We start from the raw sequence: 23,393 nt of genomic DNA, 5'->3' as shown, positions 1-23,393 counted from the left end.
ACGTTCAAGATATCAATATTCCCAGCTTATCACAGACTCTCTGTTCTCTTCTCTAAAAGTTAGTCTTACTGTTGAACCTAAAGCGTAGACTCATGTCTGTAAATCTTGTAACTTTATTGGTTGATGGAGGAGCTTGGAAAGTCAAGGAAAGCCAATGAAATCTCTCATGGCTAAAATGTAGCAATACATGTAATATATGAGTTATTTATTGGTTTTTCAGCAATCCATTAAGCCATTAGACAGAATGTGAAAACAGCTTAACATCGTTGTCCTAAAAAGCATTTCAGGTTAAAGCTAAACTTACAATTAGCTTTTCAAATCTAAACAGACATTTTTGGGAACAGGTTTGCCGTGACTGGTAAATCTGAGCATCTGAGTGGGCTACTGTCACCTCGGGATTGGCCCTGGAGGGAGTTTTTCCTTTCCACTTCCACCAAGTGCGTTGCTCATAGGGTGTCATGTGATTGTTGGGGTTTTCTAAGGTTTTACCTTACAACATAAAGTGCCTCGAGGTGATTTTTTGTGTGGTTAGGCACTATATAAATAAAACTGAACTGTAATTTGTCCTATTATATTGATAAGGTGTCGTCCATTCACATCTTTCTGAAAATGTGAATGGATGGCACAAATGATGGTAGCAAAGCTGATTAATAAATTATGCCTCTGTGAGTCTTCAGTTCTTAGTTATCGTAGAGTTTTTCCTCCCTTGGTTTCTAGTTTTCTCCTGTTCACTCAGCCTGTCTCCGTGTTTGCTGCCCCCTTTCTCTCTCCTCAGTTGGTCACGCCCCCATGTCTGTTTCTTTTTGTTTCCATGGTTATCTTACTTCCTGTCTTATTTTGATAGTCTCTCCTCTGGTGTGCGTTGCATTCAATTTTGCTTCCCTGTCTCGTCACTCAGTTTAGTTTGTCTGTTCCCTCGTTATGCTCTGTGTATTTATGTCTTCAGTCTCCCTCTGCTTGTTGCCGTGTCGTCCGCTCATCCTGTGTGGTTTTGTGTTTTTTGCTAATTCTGTATTTCCATCTTTTCTGGTTTCCGGGTTCTAGTATCTAGTTTCTTCCTGTTTGGAGTTTGGGGTTTTTTTGTATTTCCTTTGAGCCTTTATACGGCAATCAAGCTGCTTAATTTCATCTGTCTCCAAGTGCTGCACCTGATTCTAACCTGGGTGCTAACTGGCCACATATCCTGTTATGACAAAGTAAAAGAGATTTTTTTCCCAATCCATGATAGCACATATAGAATTCCCATCTGTCTCACTTTTTTTTTTGCTCCTTTTTTGAAAACACCTGCCCCTTAAGGGTGCAAATAAGTTCACTGTGAGTGAGGCTGCAGACAGTAAAACCAACACAATAAAGAGAGGCTGAAAGCAGTTTGAAAGCAGCAGGGGACTGCTCCCAGGGCTGAGTGATAATTATAGGTGCAGTTCAGAAACCAAGCCCAAATCTGGGATACCAACATTCACTTTGGCCAGTCAGGTTATGTGTTACAGCCAATGTAGAGGTCTCATTATGTTACTAGGTGCCAAAGGTATGCTTTAGAGAGGATAAATTATAAAAGTTAAATGAAGTGCAGCTGCTCAGCGAATGAATGTAAACACAGATAAATAAGGACGTTCAGATGACAGCCATAGTTGAGAAATAGTGGATACTTCATCACCGTGACCGCAGGGATGCTATTGGTATGTTGGCCAAGCTCTGTGGTGAAATAAGCTCTTTAACTGAGAGCCTAAATATAGGTTGAGAAATACCTTAGCATATCACCTTAGCCAGTTAGCTAAGTAAAGCTTTGTGTGGGTTCTGAAGCCTGGAAACCAGTACAAAGCTGCACACTTATAGATTATTCAGGACTGGAAAGACAGAAAGAATAAAGGAGAGGCTTTATCATCTGTTGTTTTAACACCTACTTCGCCCTTGCCTTGATCCCAACCTATTGTTAACTTTGGTCTTTTGCATAATGCACTCGTTATTTTTACATTTTGTTAATATGAAAATATCGATTTCTGCAGCTTTAAAAATATATTTGTTGGCACGGTTAAATAGTCCTTCTCGAGTTGCTGTGTGGCTTTAAATCTCTATTACTGACTATGCTGATCTCTAATTACAAAAACATAATGATGATAATTTTAAAGGATCTTTAGAAGAAACAGACATATGCACGCACACAAACGCATTTTTGCGCCAAATTACGTGCACGTTAATCCGTCTGTGGGCTGGAGCAACACGACCCTACAGAAAGGAACTTTCTGTGTGAGTCTAGCTGGAACTGAAATTTGAAATTTCCAGCTCAGTGGTGGTGGTGGAAATGGAGGAGGAGAGTGAGTGATGATGGAAGAAGCACAAATCAGTAAGAGAAGCGAGGAGGTGCAGAGTGGAATGGAGAGGGAGGATGGTGATAAGACTGGGGAAGGGAGGCGGCGAGGGCCGGAGCAGCGAGAAGTGACGAGAGCTGATCTCTATTGATCACTACAGACAGCTTCATTATCAGCACTTACTGGACACACCGTGAATTCACAACCACTTCCCCCTGTGTGTGCGGGTGGTGCTGTGTATGTGCACCTGAGAGCATGTGTGTCCATGCAATATTGAGCACATTGCTTTAAAAAAAAAAAAAAAGTAGTCTGATGGTTGTATGCATCTGGTTGTCCACACAAGATAACTTATTTTACTTTAAAACTACGAATGAATCTGCAGTTTATTGTCATTGTACATGTACAACAAAATTGTAGGTACACCACACAAACTAAAATCAGCTTTCTTGTTGGGTTTGCGATTATTTTGGTCATAAACTTGTGTATTTGTACGTGTTGATGCTATTACATGTGCCTGTGCTACTTGTACTGCGCATGTATCCCTCCATAAAAGTTGGAGAGAGCACTTTTGCTGGCGGTACTTCCACAAATTAATGACCGCAGCTGTGGAGACATCTATCTGAGAGAAAGTATTGAATGATCAAGGAGGACTGTACGAGAATGAAAGGAGAAAGGGAAGAAAAAGAAAATGAAATGGTCTTTCGTGAGCAATAACTGCAAGGTCTCCCTCCGCACCATTTCTTTGTGGGAATCCATTACTACAGCTTTTGAAGGCCATTATTAATATCAACACACACACACACACACACACAAAATAATACAGACGGGTGACGAATAAAAGGAGGGAAAAAAACCCCACAATGAGTCTCAGCGGCTGCTGGACCTCCACACACACCTTCAATATGCCTCCGCATTGATTACGCGAGACGGGAAATCTAGCAGAGGGATCCATTCATCAGCTCGAAAGATGCTCCATCATTTTATGATGACGGTGAAGGGTGCTGACAAACACATCGGCCCAAAACCTCTCATATGTGTTCACTCGGCTCGAGATGCGGTAACCGTGAAGACCTCCGATGATATTTTCATCTTAATAAAAGCATCCACTGACTCCTCAAGCCATACGGACGGGGCATGGTCATCCTGGAGGAGGCCGCTCCTGTCAGGCTTGAAATATTTCACAGGATAAAGGTGATGTCTCAGAACAGCTCTGTATTGATTTTCAGTGACCCTTTCCCTCTAATTGGACCGGTGGACTCAAACCATACCAGGGTCAACAATTCAGGTCTTTAATTTGTCACCGTCTGTGTTTGAGGGTCATTTTTCTGAGTGTGTAGTGCGCCATCAAAAATCCCACTGTGGAACAAAAAAACGTAACGACTGACAAGGATTTTTAACCGTCCAAAAATCTCAATTTACCGCTCGCTGCTGGGTGAACTTTTTTTTGAGTGTCCATTATGGAAGTAGTGAATGAATGAAGAGGGGATGATTTCGGACAAAGCTCCGGACTCGTTGCTGGTTGCCTGGCAACTGTGCGTGGGCAAGAAATAGTCCCCCAAACCCCTAAAATTAATTTAATTAACGTGGCAATTGGTGGTGTATAAAGGTGCTGGTCAGCTTCTTTTTTTCTTCTTCTTTGTGGATAAAGCTGAGTTATTTGCTCGATTGTCATTCTCTATATTAAGCAAAGCTTACTGGCGGCAGCTGCCCAGCAAATAAAGTCCTTTTGGAGCCCAGTCTAACCACTCATCGGCCATCTTTGAAACACCTCTGAGCATTTATTTTGAAGTATTCTTTTTAAAACTTCAGTGGGAAGCAGAACATAAAAATGGGGTGTATAGAATCACTCAAATCTCAAACAAAAAATTACTCATGAACTTTAAAACGTTTTTTTTTCTGTGTTGTGTTTCTTTTTGGGGGATGGGGGGACTTATACATCTAATACTATTGTTTCTGAGGCAAATGGTCCTATTGATTTCAATTCAGGGTTCTTTGATTTTCTGTTTCATTATGTCCCCACAGACGCATTAAAGTCAAATTTATTTCTATAGACTTAAAGTCCTAATTAGTTTTTTTTAAACAATGGTATCTGGGATAGGCTCAAGCCCCCCTGTGACCTTGGTAAGCGGAAGTGGAAGATGACAGATGGATGATTGTCACATTTATCTATGAAAACTTACATTAGTGTTTGAAAGTAGCGGATTTAGATGCAGTAGTCCAGTGGCTCCTAAATGGTGGGCAGACCCACACAGGTGTGCATGGAATATTGTAACAACCAGTAATTATTTAAAAAAAAAAACAAGAAAGAAGGAGGCACTGTGCAGTTCAAATGGCTCACGTGACATCCATCTGACTGTCTTCAGTAAGCTAGGCAGAAGTCTAAAAATCAGAATCAGGTAATTTCGGTAGATATGATGTGGTCTATATAGAAACTCACTAAAACTCCCTGACCCAGTCTGCATGGTGTTTTAAGACCAGTTGGGAGCTGCTAACATATTTTGAAGTATATAGCACCTGGAAACAAAACGTCTCCTGGCCTAAGATAAACGCCCCTCTGCTGGGGCAAAGGAGCCCAAGTTTATGCTCGTATAGTGGTGACGCTAATTGCTGGTCGTGTTAAGTCCAGAGGCCATAGATGGGTGGTCAAAAAAGTGCACTAACTTGACATTATAATTGACAAATGATCTGGAAACATGTCAGATAACATACCAGGCATTCAAGGTGTACCTTGAATCATAACTCAACAACTTTGTCTGTGTAGGGCACAAAAAACTTTAAAATGACCGCTGTAGAAGACATCAGGTCAATGTTATATCTATCTATCTATCTATCTATCTATCTATATACATATATATATATATATATATATATATATATATATATATATATATATATATATATATATATATATATATATATATATATATATATATATATATATATATATGTATGTATGTATTTATATCTCTCGCTCTGTCTTATATGTCAAAGTGTGTTGTACACTATAAAACTGACTCCCTATAATATCTACAGTACAGTGGACTGTAAGTGAAGGCAACATGGGCTGTATTAGCTCTATGTTTACAAGTTTCTCTCATCAGTTTCCAGAAATAAAACCAGCGAACACTGCCCACTCCACATTCAGCCATTACATCAATGAGTGCACCCATCTGAATGCGCTGAATAGTCAATAGGGTACAGGAGTAGATAATACGGCAGAGGGAGGGAAAACAGGGTATAATACATGCTCACTTCAATTCCTTTCCTTCCTTTTCACCTCTCCCCACACACCCCCGACACAAGCACACATATACGGACTCCCATCCTTACCCCCCACTGCTTCCCCACACACCCTTTGCTTCATATCTTCCTTTCATTACCTGGAGAGGAAGCAGCGGAGGGGTGCGGGCTGCATTGAGATTGAAGGTAGTTAGTTGTTGCTGTAGTTTGAGATGTGTGTGTGTGTGTTAGTGGTGGATGGTGGTGGTGATGGTGGGGGGGATGACGAGGGAAAGGAAGAAAGAATGAGCGAAGGTTGGTGAGGCGTTGCCTTGGCAACGGGGAGCGGGGTCCTCGTTAGCCCAGCAGGTGCTAATAGAGATAACAAGGGGGTGTTGGGGGGTGGTGAGTCAGGGGAGCAGGGTGGGGAGCATGGGGGGGGGGGGGGGGGGGGTATTTCAGCAGCGAGACCGAGAACCCCATTTACACCACTTTAACTCTCCCAGCATCCTTTGCGCCTGCTTCTCTTCCTCCTTCGTGTCAGACCTGCATCCCTCTCCTTTCCCTCATCTGTCTCCGTCTGTCTCATGCTCCCCATTATGTCTTCTTTTTCTCTTTTTTTCTTTCCAGCTATTCCACTTTAACCATCACTTTCCATTTCAGCTGCACCAGTCGCACTCATTTCAACAACTACCGGCCCCATTTTTTCCCCTTCCCTTCCCTTCTCTCTCTCTTTTGCACTTCGTTCCATTTCCACTTTTCTTCTCCATTTTTGCCTCCCTCTTTAAACCTCCTCCTCTCTTCCACCCCTTCATCCTGTCCTCCACCCATCGTTACAGTACTTCAAGATGGACTGAAAATAAAATCCTCCAGTGGCTCTCTAGATGAAGAAGAAGAAAGAAAAACAAAGAAGCAGACAGACAAGAAAATAAAAGCTGAGGGGATGGTGAGGGCAAAGGAGAGAAAGGGGGGAAAGAGAGAGAGAGAGGGGATGTTCAAATCAATACTTGTGTTTGTCAGGTTGCATTTTTCCCCACAACACTTTGGCTGTGTCTCCTCTTGCTAAACACAGACGCAGACACACTCACGCTCTGGCCGTGAACCCAGCCGCTGCTGCCATTTAAGGTTGTTTTCTCTCACTCAAAGCTCTCTCTCCCTCAGCTGCCCTGGCCATTTTGCCGTCTCTGACAAAGCCTCTTCATGAAGCATTCAGCGAAAGGACAGATCTTACACCGTCGTTTCATGCATTTCGAAAACCCGATGCTAATCAAAATACAAATGCCCAAGGCCTGGGCACTTATCGACACAAAGAAAACACAGGGACTCTATTTGGCCACTTCACATCAATGCGGACGCGTTCAAACGTGAAGCACCTGGCTACAGATTTGTTCATGTACATTTGTGTCGTCGTTAAAAAAAAGTGTAGCATGTTTTTGTTCTGTATTTTTTTAAGCTCTTTACAAGGTCGCTTTCTCTGCTGCGATATATGTAAAATCACCTTGTGCATTATCGCGAGCAAACCATCGACTGTAGTCCTACCTGCTAACGCTTGCATAAATTATTATGATATAACGAGCTGGTAGAAAGCAAGATGGCTGACCTTTTGGTAATGCAGTAAATCTAATTCAGACCGCAGAAGCACAGAAGAAAGAATAGCCCAAGGTACGTCTGCACCTTTACCCAAATGCAAATCTCTCGCTTGCTCCTTTTTCTTAATACAAATCCAATAGCAAAAGCTCCTGCGACATGCAAACATGGATTCGGTACTCTATAAACCTTTCCCACGTGCCAGACGCTGAGCCCCATCTGTTAACATACCTGTCAAGTCTGTTTTTTTTACCCGTGAAACTCGTATTCTGCATCTTCGCTTGCATCCTGAGGCCATGAAATGAAAATCTCATGGATCGTCACACTCCCAGACAAAATAAAAAAAAGTGTGAGGTTGTAATCCTGGTTCACTGATACAAATCTGATGCACTGCGGAGCGAGCTTCCCGGGAAAGTAGTTTGGCGGGGTAATTTCTATTGTTTGCTGTTTTTTCAGGCATCGTGTGGTTGACCTCGAAAGTGTTGTGGGACTGTGCTGGAGATGAGAGCCGCCTGTTAGTGCTGTGATGCTTCAAGGTCTAAATCCCTGCACATTTTCTAATGCAGACGTGATGGCAGGTACGTGCTAATAGCTAAAATGTTTAAGCTATTACAAGGAAGCAAGCGATTGATTGCTGCTGCAAAACTAAGTAAGTCAATTTATTTACTCTGTGAAGGAATAATGAGTCTCCTTCTGCTTGTTCTAAATTCCAGCTTTGTTTGGTATTTAGGCTGTTTAACAGGATATTGACATAAAGATCTTAAAGTTGGAGTTCATGATTAATATACTCTAACACAGAGCTGGGGCTGGAACATACATCGGAACATTGGTTAGTCACTTTCTGACTGACAGTCCAGTAAAGTTCCACCATATTTGCTATCTTTGAATGACATTAGAGTAAAAAGGTTCAAAAATGTTTTTATTTATGAATAGAAACAGCCAGAATCATGTCCAGTGTGATCACCAGCTGTAGAGTTTTAAAGGTTTGTGTTCAGAACTTTCACGGCAGACAAATCCAGTTTTGAAAATGTTGGGAGGCTGTTTAAAATGTAAAAACAGAATGATTTGATTCATGATCAAATATGGAGAAAATAAAATTAAAGGTTTAAAATTGATAGTTTTTATTTAAAAAAAACAGGTAATATTGAATTTGATGGTAATAACACATCTCAAAACTGTTGCAGCAGGGCCACGTTTATCAGTGTGTAGCATCTCCTCTGTTTTTAACAACAATCCATAACCATCTGTGAACTGAGCAGACCAGCTGTTGGACCTTTGGGAGAGGAGTTTTGCCCCACTCTTGTCTGATATTGGACTCTGTCTACACATTATCTGGATGGGAGCACATGTTGCTGTAAAACCTCTGTATTCCATTCAGCGCTGATGGTACTTGCCAATTCCATAGACACCATCCCCCCCCCCCCCCCCCCCCCCCCCACTATTAAATATGCACGCCTTTGAACTGAGGGCCAGTATCCTCTCTAGTCCAGTAGATGTTGTGACTTTTTTCCAAAAAGCTTTTGAATTTCCAATTCTTCTGACCACTGAACAGTTTTTCACTTTGCCTCAGTCCATTTTAAATGATCTTTGGCCCTGAGAGGACAGCAGTGTTTCTGGATCATATTACAAATGGTTTCTTAATGCAGATTTTTTTGCAGATTGTTGAACATCGCCCCATCTTTACTTCGGAGGAACTCTGCCTGCCTAAGATGCCCTTTGTGTACTCATTCATGGGTATCAGTTGGTCATTGTAACTGTCAAGTCAAGAAATTAGTGTTTCAAGTGTTTTGGTCGATAAATAATTCAAACTAGCCAACAATATAATTGAGTGGTACAATTGCGGTTGAGCAGTTAGCACCTGTGCTAGTTTTGGCAATGTGCCTATTGAAAAGACAGCTATGCACAAAGACTACAGACAATTAAAAAGATTTGGACTTGACTTTAAACGAGTGTTTATGATATTTGGGTTGTGTATGTCGAACGTCACAGCACTCGCTTTTGCAGAAGAACGGCTCAGAGTTTGTCAGATACCCCAGCCTTCATTCTTAAACTGGACATCACACTGGAAGCTGGTTCTGCAGTGCACTGGATCACCTTCTAGCTTGCTTTTTTTCTCTTCTTTTCTTTTTCTTTTGACAAAATGTCAATACTTGGAAGGAAGAGCAGACATATGGACACGTTATCAATTTGATGTCAGGGAAAATAAGAAGCTTTGCAAACCAGGGGGAGCAAGTCGGTAAAAACATGACAAGCTTTCAGTTTTAATCAACTGATTCAACTTTAGATGTCGTCCATGATAATCTCATCATATTTAGTCGACTACGACTAAAAGCATTTAGATGCCCAAATTATGACTAATACTAAATCGAAATTTGCAACATTAACATCAGCAAGCATGAACATTTCTTTTTGTGATGCTGTAAATGAGTTCCAACAAGCACTTGAATGATTTGGTACTGAGATATAAAATGATGGGTGTATATTTCTTTTATTTTTATTCTCTTTAAGGTCACGAGGACATTGTAAAGGTGCAAACCACCAGTTTTTTCCTAATAAATGTTTTCCTGTGTTTGACATTTATGTATGACTGGTGGTAATCTGATTTATTGATTAAAAACAAAGGTTACAGTGTCTCGTTAAGATGTATGGCAGTGTTAAGCTCACAACAACAGCACTGCCCTACCATACGCTAACCAGGCCTCTGTGCACTCCTGCCAAAGACAAATCAAATACCTACACTTGCTGTTTACAGTAGAAATGATATTTTAGTAGTATGTCACCAATTCACCTTCTATGCATGACCATCCAAAAAACGAAACAGAAGTGAGTGGGTGGCCCGCACACGGGGCTAGCGTTACTTTTTAATGACGACTTAGACCTCACAGGGTCTAGACTGCTCATCACCTCAAGAAGAGATGATTCCATGATGCTGAGATCAGAGCTCTGCGGGGGCAGACAGCTCCTAGATGCTATAACACGACAGATAACATGTTCACTGTACTTTACATCTTGCAACTGGAGAGACAGACAACACGCCACAGTTTACAGCTTTTTTCTTTTTTTTTTTTCTCAAAGATATTTTTATTGAGTTGAAGCAACAAAGAAAAGCAAATACACGCAGAATTGACAAACACCAAACAAGCAAGTTTCACAGCGACTGTTAAAACTGAAATATCAGAATACAGATTAATGACACACTCACATGTCTTATAATTGCTTCCAGCAGTTTATCCCCTACCCACAACACTTAGAACCCCTATCCCTCAGACCAGGAAGGAAAAAACCAAACAAACAAAGCAAGAAAAAAGAAGCAAACAAATAAAAACAACATCACAGATAAATCAAAAACAAAATAAGAAAAACACACAAACGACTAACAATAAATAAATAAATAAATAAGTAAATAAATAAAAAGAAGAAGAAGGGGGGAGGATTTACTGAGCAATGCTGGAAGTCGGGTTTGTAGCCTGGAGGCTGGAAAAGTATTTCAGGAATTGCCCCCACACCTTGTAAAACTTACCGCTGTTGTTGCTAATCGCATACCGGATCTTTTCAAGGCTCAGATAGTACATAAGGTCCCTCAGCCACTGAGCCTGGGTGGGCAAAGGGGCACCCCTCCATCTTAGGAGGATTGTACGTCTAGCTACAAGGGAGGCGAAGGAGAGCATGCAACGCTGTGACGAGGTCAACCGTGCATCAGCCTCTCCAGTGGTGCCAAAAAGCGCAACTAAAGGATCAGGATCCATATGGTGTCCAACAAGTAGGGATAAGGTCTGAAATATATCTCTCCAGAATCCTTCGAGGCTAGGGCACTTCCAGAACATATGAATAAGGGAAGCCTCCGCACTCCCACACTTATCACAGGTAGGGTCAACGTTCGGATACATACGGGATAGTTTGACTTTGGAGAGATGGAACCTATGCACAACCTTAAATTGTAAAAGACAGTGGCGGGCACATAGGGACGTGGAATTAACTAATTTGAGTATTAAGTCCCATGTATCCATAGACAGGGACTGATTTAAATCTTGTTCCCAGGCCGTTTTAATCCGATCTATCGAAGAACCGTTCATGCTCACCAGCCTGTCATAAATAAGTGAGATAAACCCTTTACGTGTTGGGATTAGGGTGAGGAGCATATCCCCTGGGCTTGCAGCTGGTGCTACCGGAAAGTTTGGAATCTGAGATTGGAGGAAATGTCTGGTCTGCAAATATCTGAAAAAATGTGTACGTGGGAGATTAAATTTTTCAGAAAGCTGGGCAAAAGATGCAAAAGTATTGTCAAAAAATAGATCATTGAAACATGTAATGCCCTTATCATGCCAATCTCGAAATATAGGATCAGATAGTGATGGCTGAAAAAGGGGGTTAGAAAGAATTGGACTTAGAAGGGAGAAACCTGTTAATCCAAAATGCTTCCTCATCTGAGCCCACACCCTCACCGTGTGCCAGACAACTGGGTTATCGATTGTCTTGTTTGGGGGAAGGGGGAGTGAAGATCCAATCAGGGCCAGGACAGAAGAGCCTGTGGGCGAGTTCAACTCCATGAGCACCCAGGATGGGCAATTACCCTTGTTGTGGAAGTAAAGCCAAGATATAATGTAGCGCATGTTTGCTGACCAATAGTAATATCGAAAGTTAGGCAGTGCCAGGCCTCCACGACTCTTGGGTTTTTGGAGTTGAGCCTTGTTCAATCGAGGGCGTTTACCCCTCCATATATAAGATGAGATAATTGAGTCCAAGGAATCAAAGAAGGATTTGGGGATAAATACTGGTAACAATTGGAAGAGATACAAAAATTTAGGAAGTATATTCATTTTGATTGAGTTGATTCTTCCCACCAAAGAGGTGGAGAGAGGGGACCACTGTGCCAGATGTTTTTTTGCATTATTTAACAGAGGAAGGAAGTTCGCTTTGAAGAGACACTTATGTGTCCTTGTAATAATTACACCTAGATATGTAAATTGATTCCCTGCTATTCTAAAGGGGAGGGTAGTATAGTCAAACACTGGTGCCCCTCCATCCACAGGAAACAACTCACTTTTACATAGGTTGAGCTTGTATCCTGAAAACTGGCCAAATTGGCGAAGTATGGATAACATTGCAGGTATAGATATTTTGGGGTTTGAAATAAAAATTAAAAGATCATCGGCATACAAGGATACTTTATGTTCAGCACCTTTCCTCCGGATCCCATTGATCTCCCCACAGCTGCGGAGTGCAATGGCGAGTGGTTCTATAGCCAGATTGAAAAGAAGAGGACTTAAGGGGCATCCCTGACGGGTTCCTCGTTGGAGGTTGAAAGGCCGCGACTGTATGGAATTAGTAAAAACTGAAGCGTTAGGGCACATATATAATAACCTTATCCATGAAATAAATTTCGATCCAAAATTGAATTTATCTAGGATCGTGAATAAATATTTCCACTCTACCCGATCAAATGCCTTCTCCGCATCTAGGGAGAGAATGCACTCAGGACCCTGATTGGAAGGGGTGTATAATACATCCAATAGTCGGCGGATATTGGAATAAGAGTAACGATTCTTAATGAAGCCTGTTTGATCTTCGGATATAACTGAGGGCAAGATATTTTCCAGCCTACGCGCCAAAACCTTGGCCAAAATTTTAGTATCAACATTTAATAGAGAGATTGGCCTAAAGGATGAGCATTCCACAGGATCCTTACCTTTCTTTGGGACAAGAGCAATACTTGCCTCGTAAAAGGATGGCGGAAGTCTACCACACTTCCATGAGTCGGAAAGGGTTAAATGTAGTTGAGGTAAAAGCAAGGGTGAGAATGCTTTGAAAAATTCTACAGGAAAGCCGTCAGGGCCAGGGGATTTCCCAGGCTGCAATGAGGAGATGGCTGCGCTCAGCTCCTCTGGCGTGATGGGTTCATCCAATCTGTTTTTACTATCAGAGGAAAGCATAGGTACATTCAAAGTCTTTAGAAAGTTATCCATTAAAGTGTTTTCCTGCGGGAATTCGGAGGTGTAAAGTTGGGAGTAAAAAGCCCTAAACGTATCATTAATTTTGGAAGGGTCCGAAGTGATATTACCATTAGCCATTCTAATCTTCCTGATATGTTGTTTTGCCTGGAAGCCCCTTAACTGGCTGGCAAGCATCTTACCCGATTTATCGCTATGAATATAAAACAAACTCTTACTCTTCAGGAGCTGACGTTCAATTGAGTGCGTTGAGAGGAGCTCAAATTTAGTCTGAAGCTCCACGCGCTTATTGTATAGGTCTGGGCTTTTTACCTTAGCATAGAGCAGATCTATTTCTTTGATTCGGTTGACTAAATCGAGTCGTTCTATACAGGCCTTCTTCTTCATATTAGCAGTATAGGAAATAACCTGTCCCCTAAGAAAGGCTTTTAGCGTATCCCAAATTATTAAGCTAGAAGTTTCTCCTACGGTATTCGTTTTAAGAAACAAGTTTATTTGTTCTTTCATGAATTCCAGGAAGTTTACATCTGCCAGGAGAGTCGAATTAAAACGCCAGTGTCGTCTGGATTGAGGGATGTCTGGGAAACTCATTGATAGCACAACAGGGGAATGGTCTGATATCACTATGGTCTGGTATTCACAGGATCGGACCCATGGAGTCAGCTGCTTATGAATAAGAAAATAATCGATCCTAGAATAAGTGTGGTGTACCTGTGAGAAAAAAGAATACTCTCTTCCGTGGGGGTGTAAGCAGCGCCAAACATCAGAGACACCACAGTTAGATAAAAAGGATTGGATGAAAAGAGCAGATTTACTGACAGTGCAGGGATTCGGGGAGGATCGGTCTAACACAGGGTCCAGCCAACAGTTGAGGTCACCACCAAGTATAAGAGAATATGAGCTCAGATCAGGCAACAACGAGAAAGCACGCTGGAAGAAAGCTACATTATCAATATTCATTCATTCATTCATTTATTTATTCATTTTCAGGCACAACAAATACCTATATTGAACATAAAATACACAAAACAAAAAACAAAACTTGCCTGAAAAAGGAGTGGGACGAAGAAAACTTATTAAATCCCACCCCTTATATTATATTAGGGGCATATATGTTGGCCAACACAACTTTCGTATTACAGAGTTTACCCGAAACAAAAACGTACCGGCCACTCGTATCAGAAATTACATTATGTTCCTCAAAAGGAATATTTTGGTCAATTAGAATAGAAACGCCTCTGGCCTTAGCCTGAAAGGTGGAATGAAAGTGCTGCCCTGCCCATCGGGACATAAGACGAGAGTTATCCGAATCACGGAGATGTGTTTCTTGAAGAAAGACAACAGCTGCTTTAAACTGCTTTATGTGTGAGAGCACCTTCCTTCTTTTAACAGGGTGGTTTAAACCTTTGACATTCCAGCTTACAAAGTTCAAGCGACTACCCATAGTCCCGCACTGAAAATGTAAGAAAACAGGTGCAGCTGAAAACAGAGTACAAAAAAAATGACAAGCAAGCGACTAAAACAGAGAGTAGAATGGTTCCCGGATCCCCCAACTTGACAAAACAACATAAAACCACCCCGGCTCTGAAGGATGTCTCCCCCCTCCCCCCATTCCCCATCCACCCCCCACCCACAAGACAGCTGCCAAGGAAAAAAGCAGCAAGCTCTCCAAAACACACATTGTGTACCCTCCAGAACAATAAACTCTTCCTGTCTAACACTAAGAACAGACTTTAGCTCCCATAACGATGATTACAGTAAGCACAACACTCCTCTATGAGCAGTAGAAATTTGTTAAAGCAGTCACCATAGAACCACAACAGAACCAATGATCAACTTTGGGGACAATAGAAGCAATGAGATATGAATAGCCCCCCAGCTAGTAAATAGCAGAGAAGAAGGGGGGGGGGGGGGAAGAAAAAAAAAAAAAGGAGGAGACGTCGGTAATGCCTGGATATGAACGAAAGTCCTTCCACATCCCAGGAGACGAAGATAGCCAGGACAATCTACTCACAGGGCTGACCCGCGGACAAACGTCAACACCAGATAAGCAGGCTCTCAGGGTGATTCGGCTGTAGCGGGTAGGCCGTCCAAGTACCTCCTCGCTTCATCGGCCGAATGAAGCCAGCGTCTTGCGCCGTCAGGAGACGTGATGCGAAGTCGTGCAGGATACAGCAGAGCGGGCTTGAGACCCCGTTTGTACAGCTCGGACATCACTTCCCGGTACTCCACTCGCTTGCTCAAAACTTCCGGGCAGTAATCCTCCACCACGCGGATCTGCCGACCATGGTATTCTAGTGTCCCTCCTCGCCGGGCCTCCCGGATAAGAAAGTCCTTTACCTGGTACCGATGAAGGCGTATAATTACGGGTCGCGGTCTCTGACCTGGGGCTGGCTTAGCGGCAGGTATACGGTGGGCCCTGTCGATCTCCGGGCGGGTCGGGAGCCTCTCCTTCCCGAAAACCTCACAGAGCAAATCTGCAAAGAATTCTGTGGGATGCCCACCTTCAACGCCCTCCTCGAGTCCCAGGATACGCAGGTTCTGGCGCCTACTTCGGCTTTCTAAGTCCGTAACTTTAGCCAGGAGTTTAGTGTTGGATTCGCTGAGATTGGAACAAACGTCCTCGAGATCTCTAACCCGCTGGCTTAAGTCGTCCGCTGCTAGCTCTAGAGATCCGAGCCGCTGGCCATGGTCTTCCACCGCAGAGCGGACTTCGTCAAACTTCGACTCCAGTAGACTAAAAGATGTTTTGAAGTCGCTGGCCAATGCCTCCCTATGCTGCTCCAGAAGGGAGGAGATGGCCGCCATGTTCAGCTTAGGTGCGTCGTCCTCCTTTTCTGCCGCTTTAGTGCGTTTCGAGGCCATGTTAGAACGAGGAAAAACCAATTTCGGAGACCGTAAAATAAAACGTACGCAGTTCAATAGTTTTGTTGTGAATTGGCTGGTTTAGGAGTGGAAAAGGTAAAAAAGTTAGCGGAGCAGTCTTCTCCTCTACCTGCTACATCCCCCTAGCGACCGGAAGTCATCAGCTTTTTTCTTTTTTTAAAAAAAATTGTTTTAGCGTCTTTCCTGAAATGTTGACAGCAGGGAGCAGAAGTCAGGGAAGATTAACATAAGGGCCGTACTGACTTAAAGTCATCAAAGGGCCACACGTTAGCTAATTTGGTCTCAGGCTGCAATGAAAATTCTTTACATTAAAAAAAACACACCCAAATGCAACATCAACAATTAAAGTGGCTTCTGGCTAATGGCATCTTGCCAGCTGTCTTTTATGCTTAGGCCACAGGTGACAGATGTTGCATTGGAGTAAAGTTAAATGCAGTGCATTTGCTTTGAGTGGGGCTGCTTTGGTTTCCTTTTAGGATATTGCAAGGCAGAGCGAGATGGTCTGCAGGCTAGTTTGGGGTGTTGGGCTCTGTTTTACCTGTTTTGTTTTCTAAATTTCCTTCAGCTTGTTGTAGAAAGTCGAATATCAGAATTTTGTATTTCCTCCAAGCCCTTTAATTTTTACTTAAACACTCACCTGTACTGACTGTAGCTTCCCCAGAGGGGATTTCCCCCCCCCCCCCCCCACCCCAGCATACTTTTAACACTCTGTGCATGTTTAAAGAGGTGGTGAGGTCACAGCTTACATGCCAAACAGTAACTACTCTTCCCACAAATTAATAAAACCTTCCCATGTAGTTGGCTGAATGAGCACTTTGGACACATATTTCTAATCTCCCTTTCTCTCTCTTTTCATAATGATAACAACCTACCATTACTGGTAATAGTAAAATTGTGATTTATGGTCCTCTGGAATAAATAACATCTATTTCCTCATTATAATATGGCACTCATCGCCAGGATTTACATTTCAATCCGATGCCCCAATAAAACCTCGTGTGCATTTCTTTAAACCTCTTAATACCTTATATGTGCAATTTTATGCACTCATACTGCTGCAAAGAACCCACAAAATGGCATATTATGCATGTATTGAGTATGCATGCAAGATAGAGGACACATAAGTAAGTGCAGTGATGCACAAAGCAACAAGGACACTAACGCACACATAGACACACACGCGCACGCATAGAAGTGCATACACACCTATGTAGAAGAAACTGAATGAATAAACCGATGATGCAAAGGACTACCTCAAGGACTAACTCTCTCTCTCTCTCTCTCTCGCCTGTTTCTCTCTCTCTGTTTCTCTCATCTTCTTTTCATAAAAATAAACCAGGTGTGCATCTGGCGTTCCCTCCTCCCTCTACCTGTCACCTCAGGGATGAAGGAATGACTGAGAGCGAGGGAGAGGAAGAAAGAATGGGGTATGAGAGAAGGAAATTCCCAGAAGAGGAGACGGGAGTACAGACATTCCTGGGGTGTGAATTGTAGCAACCCCTCCCTTTTAACCCGCCCTTAGTAGAATCAGGTCCAAAACGCCAGAGGGCAGATATGACCCTGAAACTTACACATATGCATGTACGCTCCCCTTCACACACACACATAAAGTGTGCACAATCCTCTGAAACAGCTGGATAAAGACATCATCTGTCATGGTTGTCAGCTTACGCCCCTCACTTCTCGACAACAACCACCGAACAGCTCACACGCACGCCGGCGCGTGTGAGCTGTTCGGTGTGGATGAAAAGTGTGTGTGTGAGAGAGAGAGAGAGAGATAGCTGAATGCCACCCTTCCACCTCCAGTAAATCACATGGACAAACACACACTCGTCCTTCGCTCTCATCTCTCTATAATGCCGGGATAGAGACGTCATTTGTCACACTCAACTGTCAACTGTCCAAACACAGCCTCCCACCTGTCCACACACGCATGCGTGCGGTCTAAACGCACTTTCCCGCTCTCACGCTCACACACATGCATTTGTGTCTGTAAACACTCCAATTACCTGAAAGCAGCATGGGGTCTGGGGGAAATTGCTGCTTCATTATCATAGCAGTTATTATGTTAATCCATGTGTCAGAGTCCTGGCCACACGCACACGCGTGTAATGAAGGGGTCATGCTATAGGGCTGCCAGCACTTCCATAGGTGGAGAAAGGAGGTCAGTACAGCAAATGCATACGTTAAATATGAGAGGAAAACGGGTGGGTGTCTAGGCTGTACAAATAAACATGTGTGTGCGCTGTTTGCGGGTATTTGTTTGTTTTTAAAATCATACATGAGGCTCTCTTTGTGCCAAAAAGCTGTTCAATGTCTTCAAACATAAAGGATATTTTTTCATTTTCTGGATTTACTTTGCCACAATTTAAAAAAATTATATTAAAACTGCCATATTAATGTGCTTTGAGCGGTCAGGAAGTCCCCAGTCACACAGGCCTAGAGACCAGTTAGTGGCCACCTGTTACAGTTTTTGCCCGTTGCCTGAACACATTTTGCAAAACTTTGCTCATTGTGCCAAAACCCTAAACACAAGTAAACATGACACAACACTGGGAAATATACCATTCACATCTGCACCAAATTGAAACTCTACTCTCAAAACCTAAACTCTGCTATCAAAACCTAACATTCCTTTGTCAAAATGTAACTCTGTTGACAAAATGACACATACTTGCATCATATGCAAACACCTACAGAGCAGGGGGAACACACTAGTCTACTTTATATAAAGCACTGCAGTCTTTGATTTCCATTGTTCATTCAGAAGGCATATTTTCAGGAGACACATTTGCAAACAACCAAAAAAGCAAATAGACCTACTCAATATTGTACATTGCAGTACCATGAATTCAGATAAAGCAAAAAAAACCAAAACAAAAAAAACCCCATAATACAGTAATAGAAAAAACACTATACTGTAAACAAAAAATCATGACAATTGTGCATACGTGGGCTCATGGATCCCGCCGTCTGTTGGGGTCTGGCCACAGGACCTCATCAACATCGCAAGCAATGTCTTCTCCCGCTGGGCACCGGGGAAAATATCCTCTTCCATGTCAAAACCATCCATGGATTGCTGTCACCTGAATGTCGCCGCAGGCCTGTTCCATTGCCTGCAGAAGAGGCATGCAGGCATGTAGTTGGCGGTCATATACACGCCATCTCCAAGCCGAAAAAAATTTCTCTATAGGGTTTAAAAATGGTGAGTAAGGGGGCAAGCATACCACTTCAAGTTGACTTTGGTTGGAGAACCAGGCCTGGACCAGAGCAGCCCGATGGAAACTGACATTATCCCATATCACCACAAACCTGGGCTGATCTGGTCTGTTCTGTACAACTATATCATGGAGAGCATCTAGAAATGTGAGTATATGTTGGCTATTGTATGGACCTAGTTTTGCATGATGATGCAGAAGCCCTCGAAGGCATATGGCGGCACATAATGTGATGTTTCCCCCGCGCTGCCCTGGGACGTGCACAATTGCCCTTTGGCCAATTACATTACGACCCCGTCGTCTTGTTTTGCTCAGGTCGAATCCAGCTTCATCAATGAAAATGTATTCATGAGGCTGTGCAGCTCCATCCATGGCCGAGATTCTCTGAAAAAAAGGGGAACATGTCACTGTACTACAGTGCTACACATACGGCACCCTCACCCCATCACACAGGTACCTGTGTAGCTCCCAGAATAGATCCATGTGGTACTGATATGGTACATATTCAGCTGCTACTGGACTTCACCAATACTCTATTGTAAATGTAAGGGACAGTTACACGTACCCGTACATATTCAGCTCGAAGTCCTTTGACCCTGTCACTGTTCCTCTCGAATGGGACTCTGTAGAGCTGCTTCATGGTGATGCTGAGTTTACCCAAGATGCGTCTGATGGTGGTGATGCTCACATGGTTTATGTTGCTGAACACTCGCCTGTCTGCAAGTATTTTCCGTCGTAGCTGGTGGAGACGGATGGCATTGTCTGCCCTCACTAGGTCCACAACGGCAAGTTCCTGCTGTTGTGTGAACAGGCGTTGCCGTCCTCCCCCAGAAGGTCTTCGGGTCATTCTGGAGGAATACAACCACATATTGTCATCGGTTTGCTTATTTTTCTTACAGTACTTTACTGTATGTACTGTGTCATCCACTGTACAACACTGTACTTCAATATAAGGAATCAGCCACTTTGGCTGCAAAAGGAGCATTAGCACCCCGTACACTTGATATGGTAATGTGATATACTGTAGAACAGTGCTATGAAACCATCTGAGTAGAGCAGAAGGTATGGAGGTGAAGACAGACCTGTTTTCTAGTCGGAATGTTCGTATTACAGATGCCACTGTGAAGCGGCTTAGATGTGGGTGGACTCTCTGCCCAGCTTCCCTCATAGTCAGGCCATGGTTGATGACATGGTCCACCAAAGTTGCTCTTATTTCATCAGAAATATGGGTCCGTTCATGGCCTCTTCGGCCTTCTCCTCCTCTTTCTCCTCCTCCTCTACCTCTTCCTCTTCCTCTTGCTCTCCCTCCATCCATGCTTGCAAAGTTCTTGAAATGGCTACGCTGAGGGCTTTTTGTAGTTGGCTAATTGGTGTTCGGTTTTGCAAGTACGTGCCTTCAGGTGTGTATTTGAGTGGTTGCAATTATCCAATGTGTTTTGTATTTTGGATACATGTGTTTTCCGAATGGCACCCTGAGATTTCATTTTGTGAGCGAAGTGTCTTATGTATGAAATAGAGTGTAGCATGCAGGACCATGTGTGTTGCATAAAGGGGTAGGTGTGTTGCATAAAGGAGTAGGAGTGTTGCATAATTGGTACTGGGGTGCAAAGCAGCGCTTTTGTTTAAGGTATGGGTACATGTGTTTGAGGTATGGTAACAAAAGCTTCACGTTGTGTTACTTTAGTCTGAGCATGGGTTTATAGTGTTCAAGCAACGGGCAAAAACTGTATTACAGATGCCACTGTGAAGCGGCTTAGATGTGGGTGGACTCTCTGCCCAGCTTCCCTCATAGTCAGGCCGTGGTTGATGACATGGTCCACCAAAGTTGCTCTTATATCATCAGAAATATGGGTCCGTGCATGGCCTCTTCGACTTCGACCTCGACCTCCTCCTCCTCTTCCTCTTGCTCTCCCTCCATCCATGCTTGCAAAGTTCTTGAATTGGCTAAACTGAGGGCTTTTTGTGGTTGGCTAATTGGTGTTCAGTTTTGCAAGTAAGTGCCTTCAGGTGTGTATTTGAGTGGTTGCAATTACCCGATGTGTTTTGTATTTTGGATACATGTGTTTTCCAAATGGCACCCTGAAATTTCATTTTTGAACGAAGTGTCTTATGTATGAAATAGAGTGTAGTATGCAGGACCATGTGTGTTGCATAAAGGAGTAAGTGTGTTGCATAATTGCAACCAGAGTGCAAAGCAGCACTTTTGTTTAAGGTATGGGTACATGTGTTTGGGGTATGGTAACAAAAGCTTCAAGTTGTGTTACTTTAGTCTAAGCATGGGTTTATAGTGTTCAAGCAACGAGCAAAAACTGTAACCACCGGTCACTAGGGAAAAACGTGTATGTCCTAATGATTTGGGGAGCTGCTGGCTGTTGCTAGGTCTCAAATTGGTCTCAGAGAGGAATGCGGTGCTGCAACGTGAACCTCCTTGCAATTGCTGCGGTTGCTAGCAGATTGCGGCGGTCGACCATAGTTTGTATATACTACAAACACTTGCCAAGTACTTGTTGTTAAGCATTTGATAAACTGTGAAGTGTATTATTGGAGGGTCTTACCTTACAATATAAAGCACTTTGAGGCGGCTGTTGACTTGACTCTACATAAATACAATGAAAGTGAATTGAAACTGAAGTACAACTGACAACATTCACCATCAGAGTAAAGGTTACGCCTTTTGAAGCACGTTGATTTCAGCGGTACGACTTTTAATTGAAGGCAAACATGATCCATTGTAGGTTTGCACTCTGTGATTGATAATTATTACACCTTTGTTACTGCTCCCATTCCCCATGGGATGGACGTAGAGACCTAAAATTCATTCCAGATACACAATATAACCATCCCTCCCAAACAGTGGTCACAAATCAGTCCAAATGTGTGGTAGTGGGCACATCTGCTATATTGAGATAATCCATCCCACCTCACAGGTGTGCCACATCAGGATGCTGATCTGACATCATGAGTAGTGCACAGGTGTACCTCAGACTGCCCACAACAAAAGGCCACCCTGGAATGTGCAGTTTTTTGCGCTATTGGGGGTCTGGGGACCCAGAACCGGTCAGTATCTGGTGTGACCACCATTTGCCTCATGCAGTGCAACACATCGTCGCATGGAGTCTATCAGATTGTCAATTGTGGCCTGTGGAATGTTGGTCCACTCCACTTCAATGGCTGTGCGAGGTTGTTGGATATTCGTTGGAACTGGTACACGCTGTGGTATACGCCGGTCAAGCACATCCCGAACATGCTCAATGGGTGACATGTCCGGTGAGTATGCTGGCCATGCAAGAACTGGGACATTCTCAGCTGCCATCTGCCCTGAACAATGTGAACCATGATTCATCCGTGAAGCGCACACCTCTCCAACGTGCCAGACGCCATCGAATGTGAGCATTTGCCCACACAAGTCTGTTACGGCGACGAGCTGGAGTCAGGTCAAGACCCCGATGAGGACGACGGGCATGCAGTTGAGCGTCCCTGAGACGGTTTCTGACAGTTTGTGCAGAAATTGTTTGGTTGTGCAAACCAATTGTTCCAGCAGCTGTCTGGGTGGCTGGTCTCAGACGATCTTGGAGGTGAACCTGCTGGATGTGGAGGTCCTGGGCTGGTGTGGTTACACGAGGTCTGCGGTTGTGAGGCCGGTTGGATGTGCTGCCATATTCTCTGAAACGCCTGTGGAGACGGCTTATGGTTGAGAAATGAACATTCAATGCACGGGCGACAGATCTGGTTGACATTCCTGCTGTCAGCATGCCAATTGCACGCGTCCTCATTGCTTGTGGCATCTGTGGCATTTTGCTGTGAGACAAAACTGCACATTCCAGGGTGGCCTTTTGTTGTGGGCAGTCTGAGGTACACCTGTGCACTACTCATGATGTCAGATCAGCATCCTGATGTGGCACACCTGTGAGGTGGGATGGATTATCTCAATATGGCAGATGTGCCCACTACCACACATTTGGACTGATTTGTGACCACTGTTTGGGAGGGATGGTTATATTGTGTATCTGGAATGAATTTTAGGTCTCTACGTCCATCCCATGGGGAATGGGAGCAGTAACAAAGGTGTTGCGTTTATATTTTTGTTGAGTGTATATGTGCAGGCAAGTCAGAGTCTTCCTTGCAAACTATGGATGCCTGTTGCAATCTCCTAGTGACCTACCCTTGGTTTTCATAAAACTGAAACCAACGAGTTAAATATCAAGTTAGCTCAATCATGCTTAATGTTC

The 23,393-nt window shown here is 43.3% G+C and overlaps 1 protein-coding gene across 1 annotated transcript; it reads right to left on the bottom strand.

Moving 5' to 3' along the window:
* Positions 1-17,319: 17,319 nt before the first annotated feature.
* LOC308407661 (uncharacterized protein) lies at positions 17,320-20,338 on the bottom strand (the record flags this gene model as incomplete). The annotated part of the gene is made up of 4 exons (XM_080899448.1): positions 20,247-20,338; positions 19,730-20,012; positions 19,389-19,548; positions 17,320-17,342 (listed from the first exon to the last, which is right to left on the bottom strand). Exons 1-4 carry the CDS (start codon positions 20,330-20,332, stop codon positions 17,320-17,322), a joined length of 552 nt encoding a protein of 183 aa, XP_080755574.1. The 5' UTR covers positions 20,333-20,338.
* Positions 20,339-23,393: the final 3,055 nt, after the last annotated feature.

This window comes from Rhamphochromis sp. 'chilingali', assembly GCF_963969265.1.
Source record: "Rhamphochromis sp. 'chilingali' genome assembly, chromosome: 1".
NCBI lineage: Eukaryota > Metazoa > Chordata > Actinopteri > Cichliformes > Cichlidae > Rhamphochromis > Rhamphochromis sp. 'chilingali'.
This window is presented reverse-complemented; position numbering and strand designations above follow the sequence as displayed.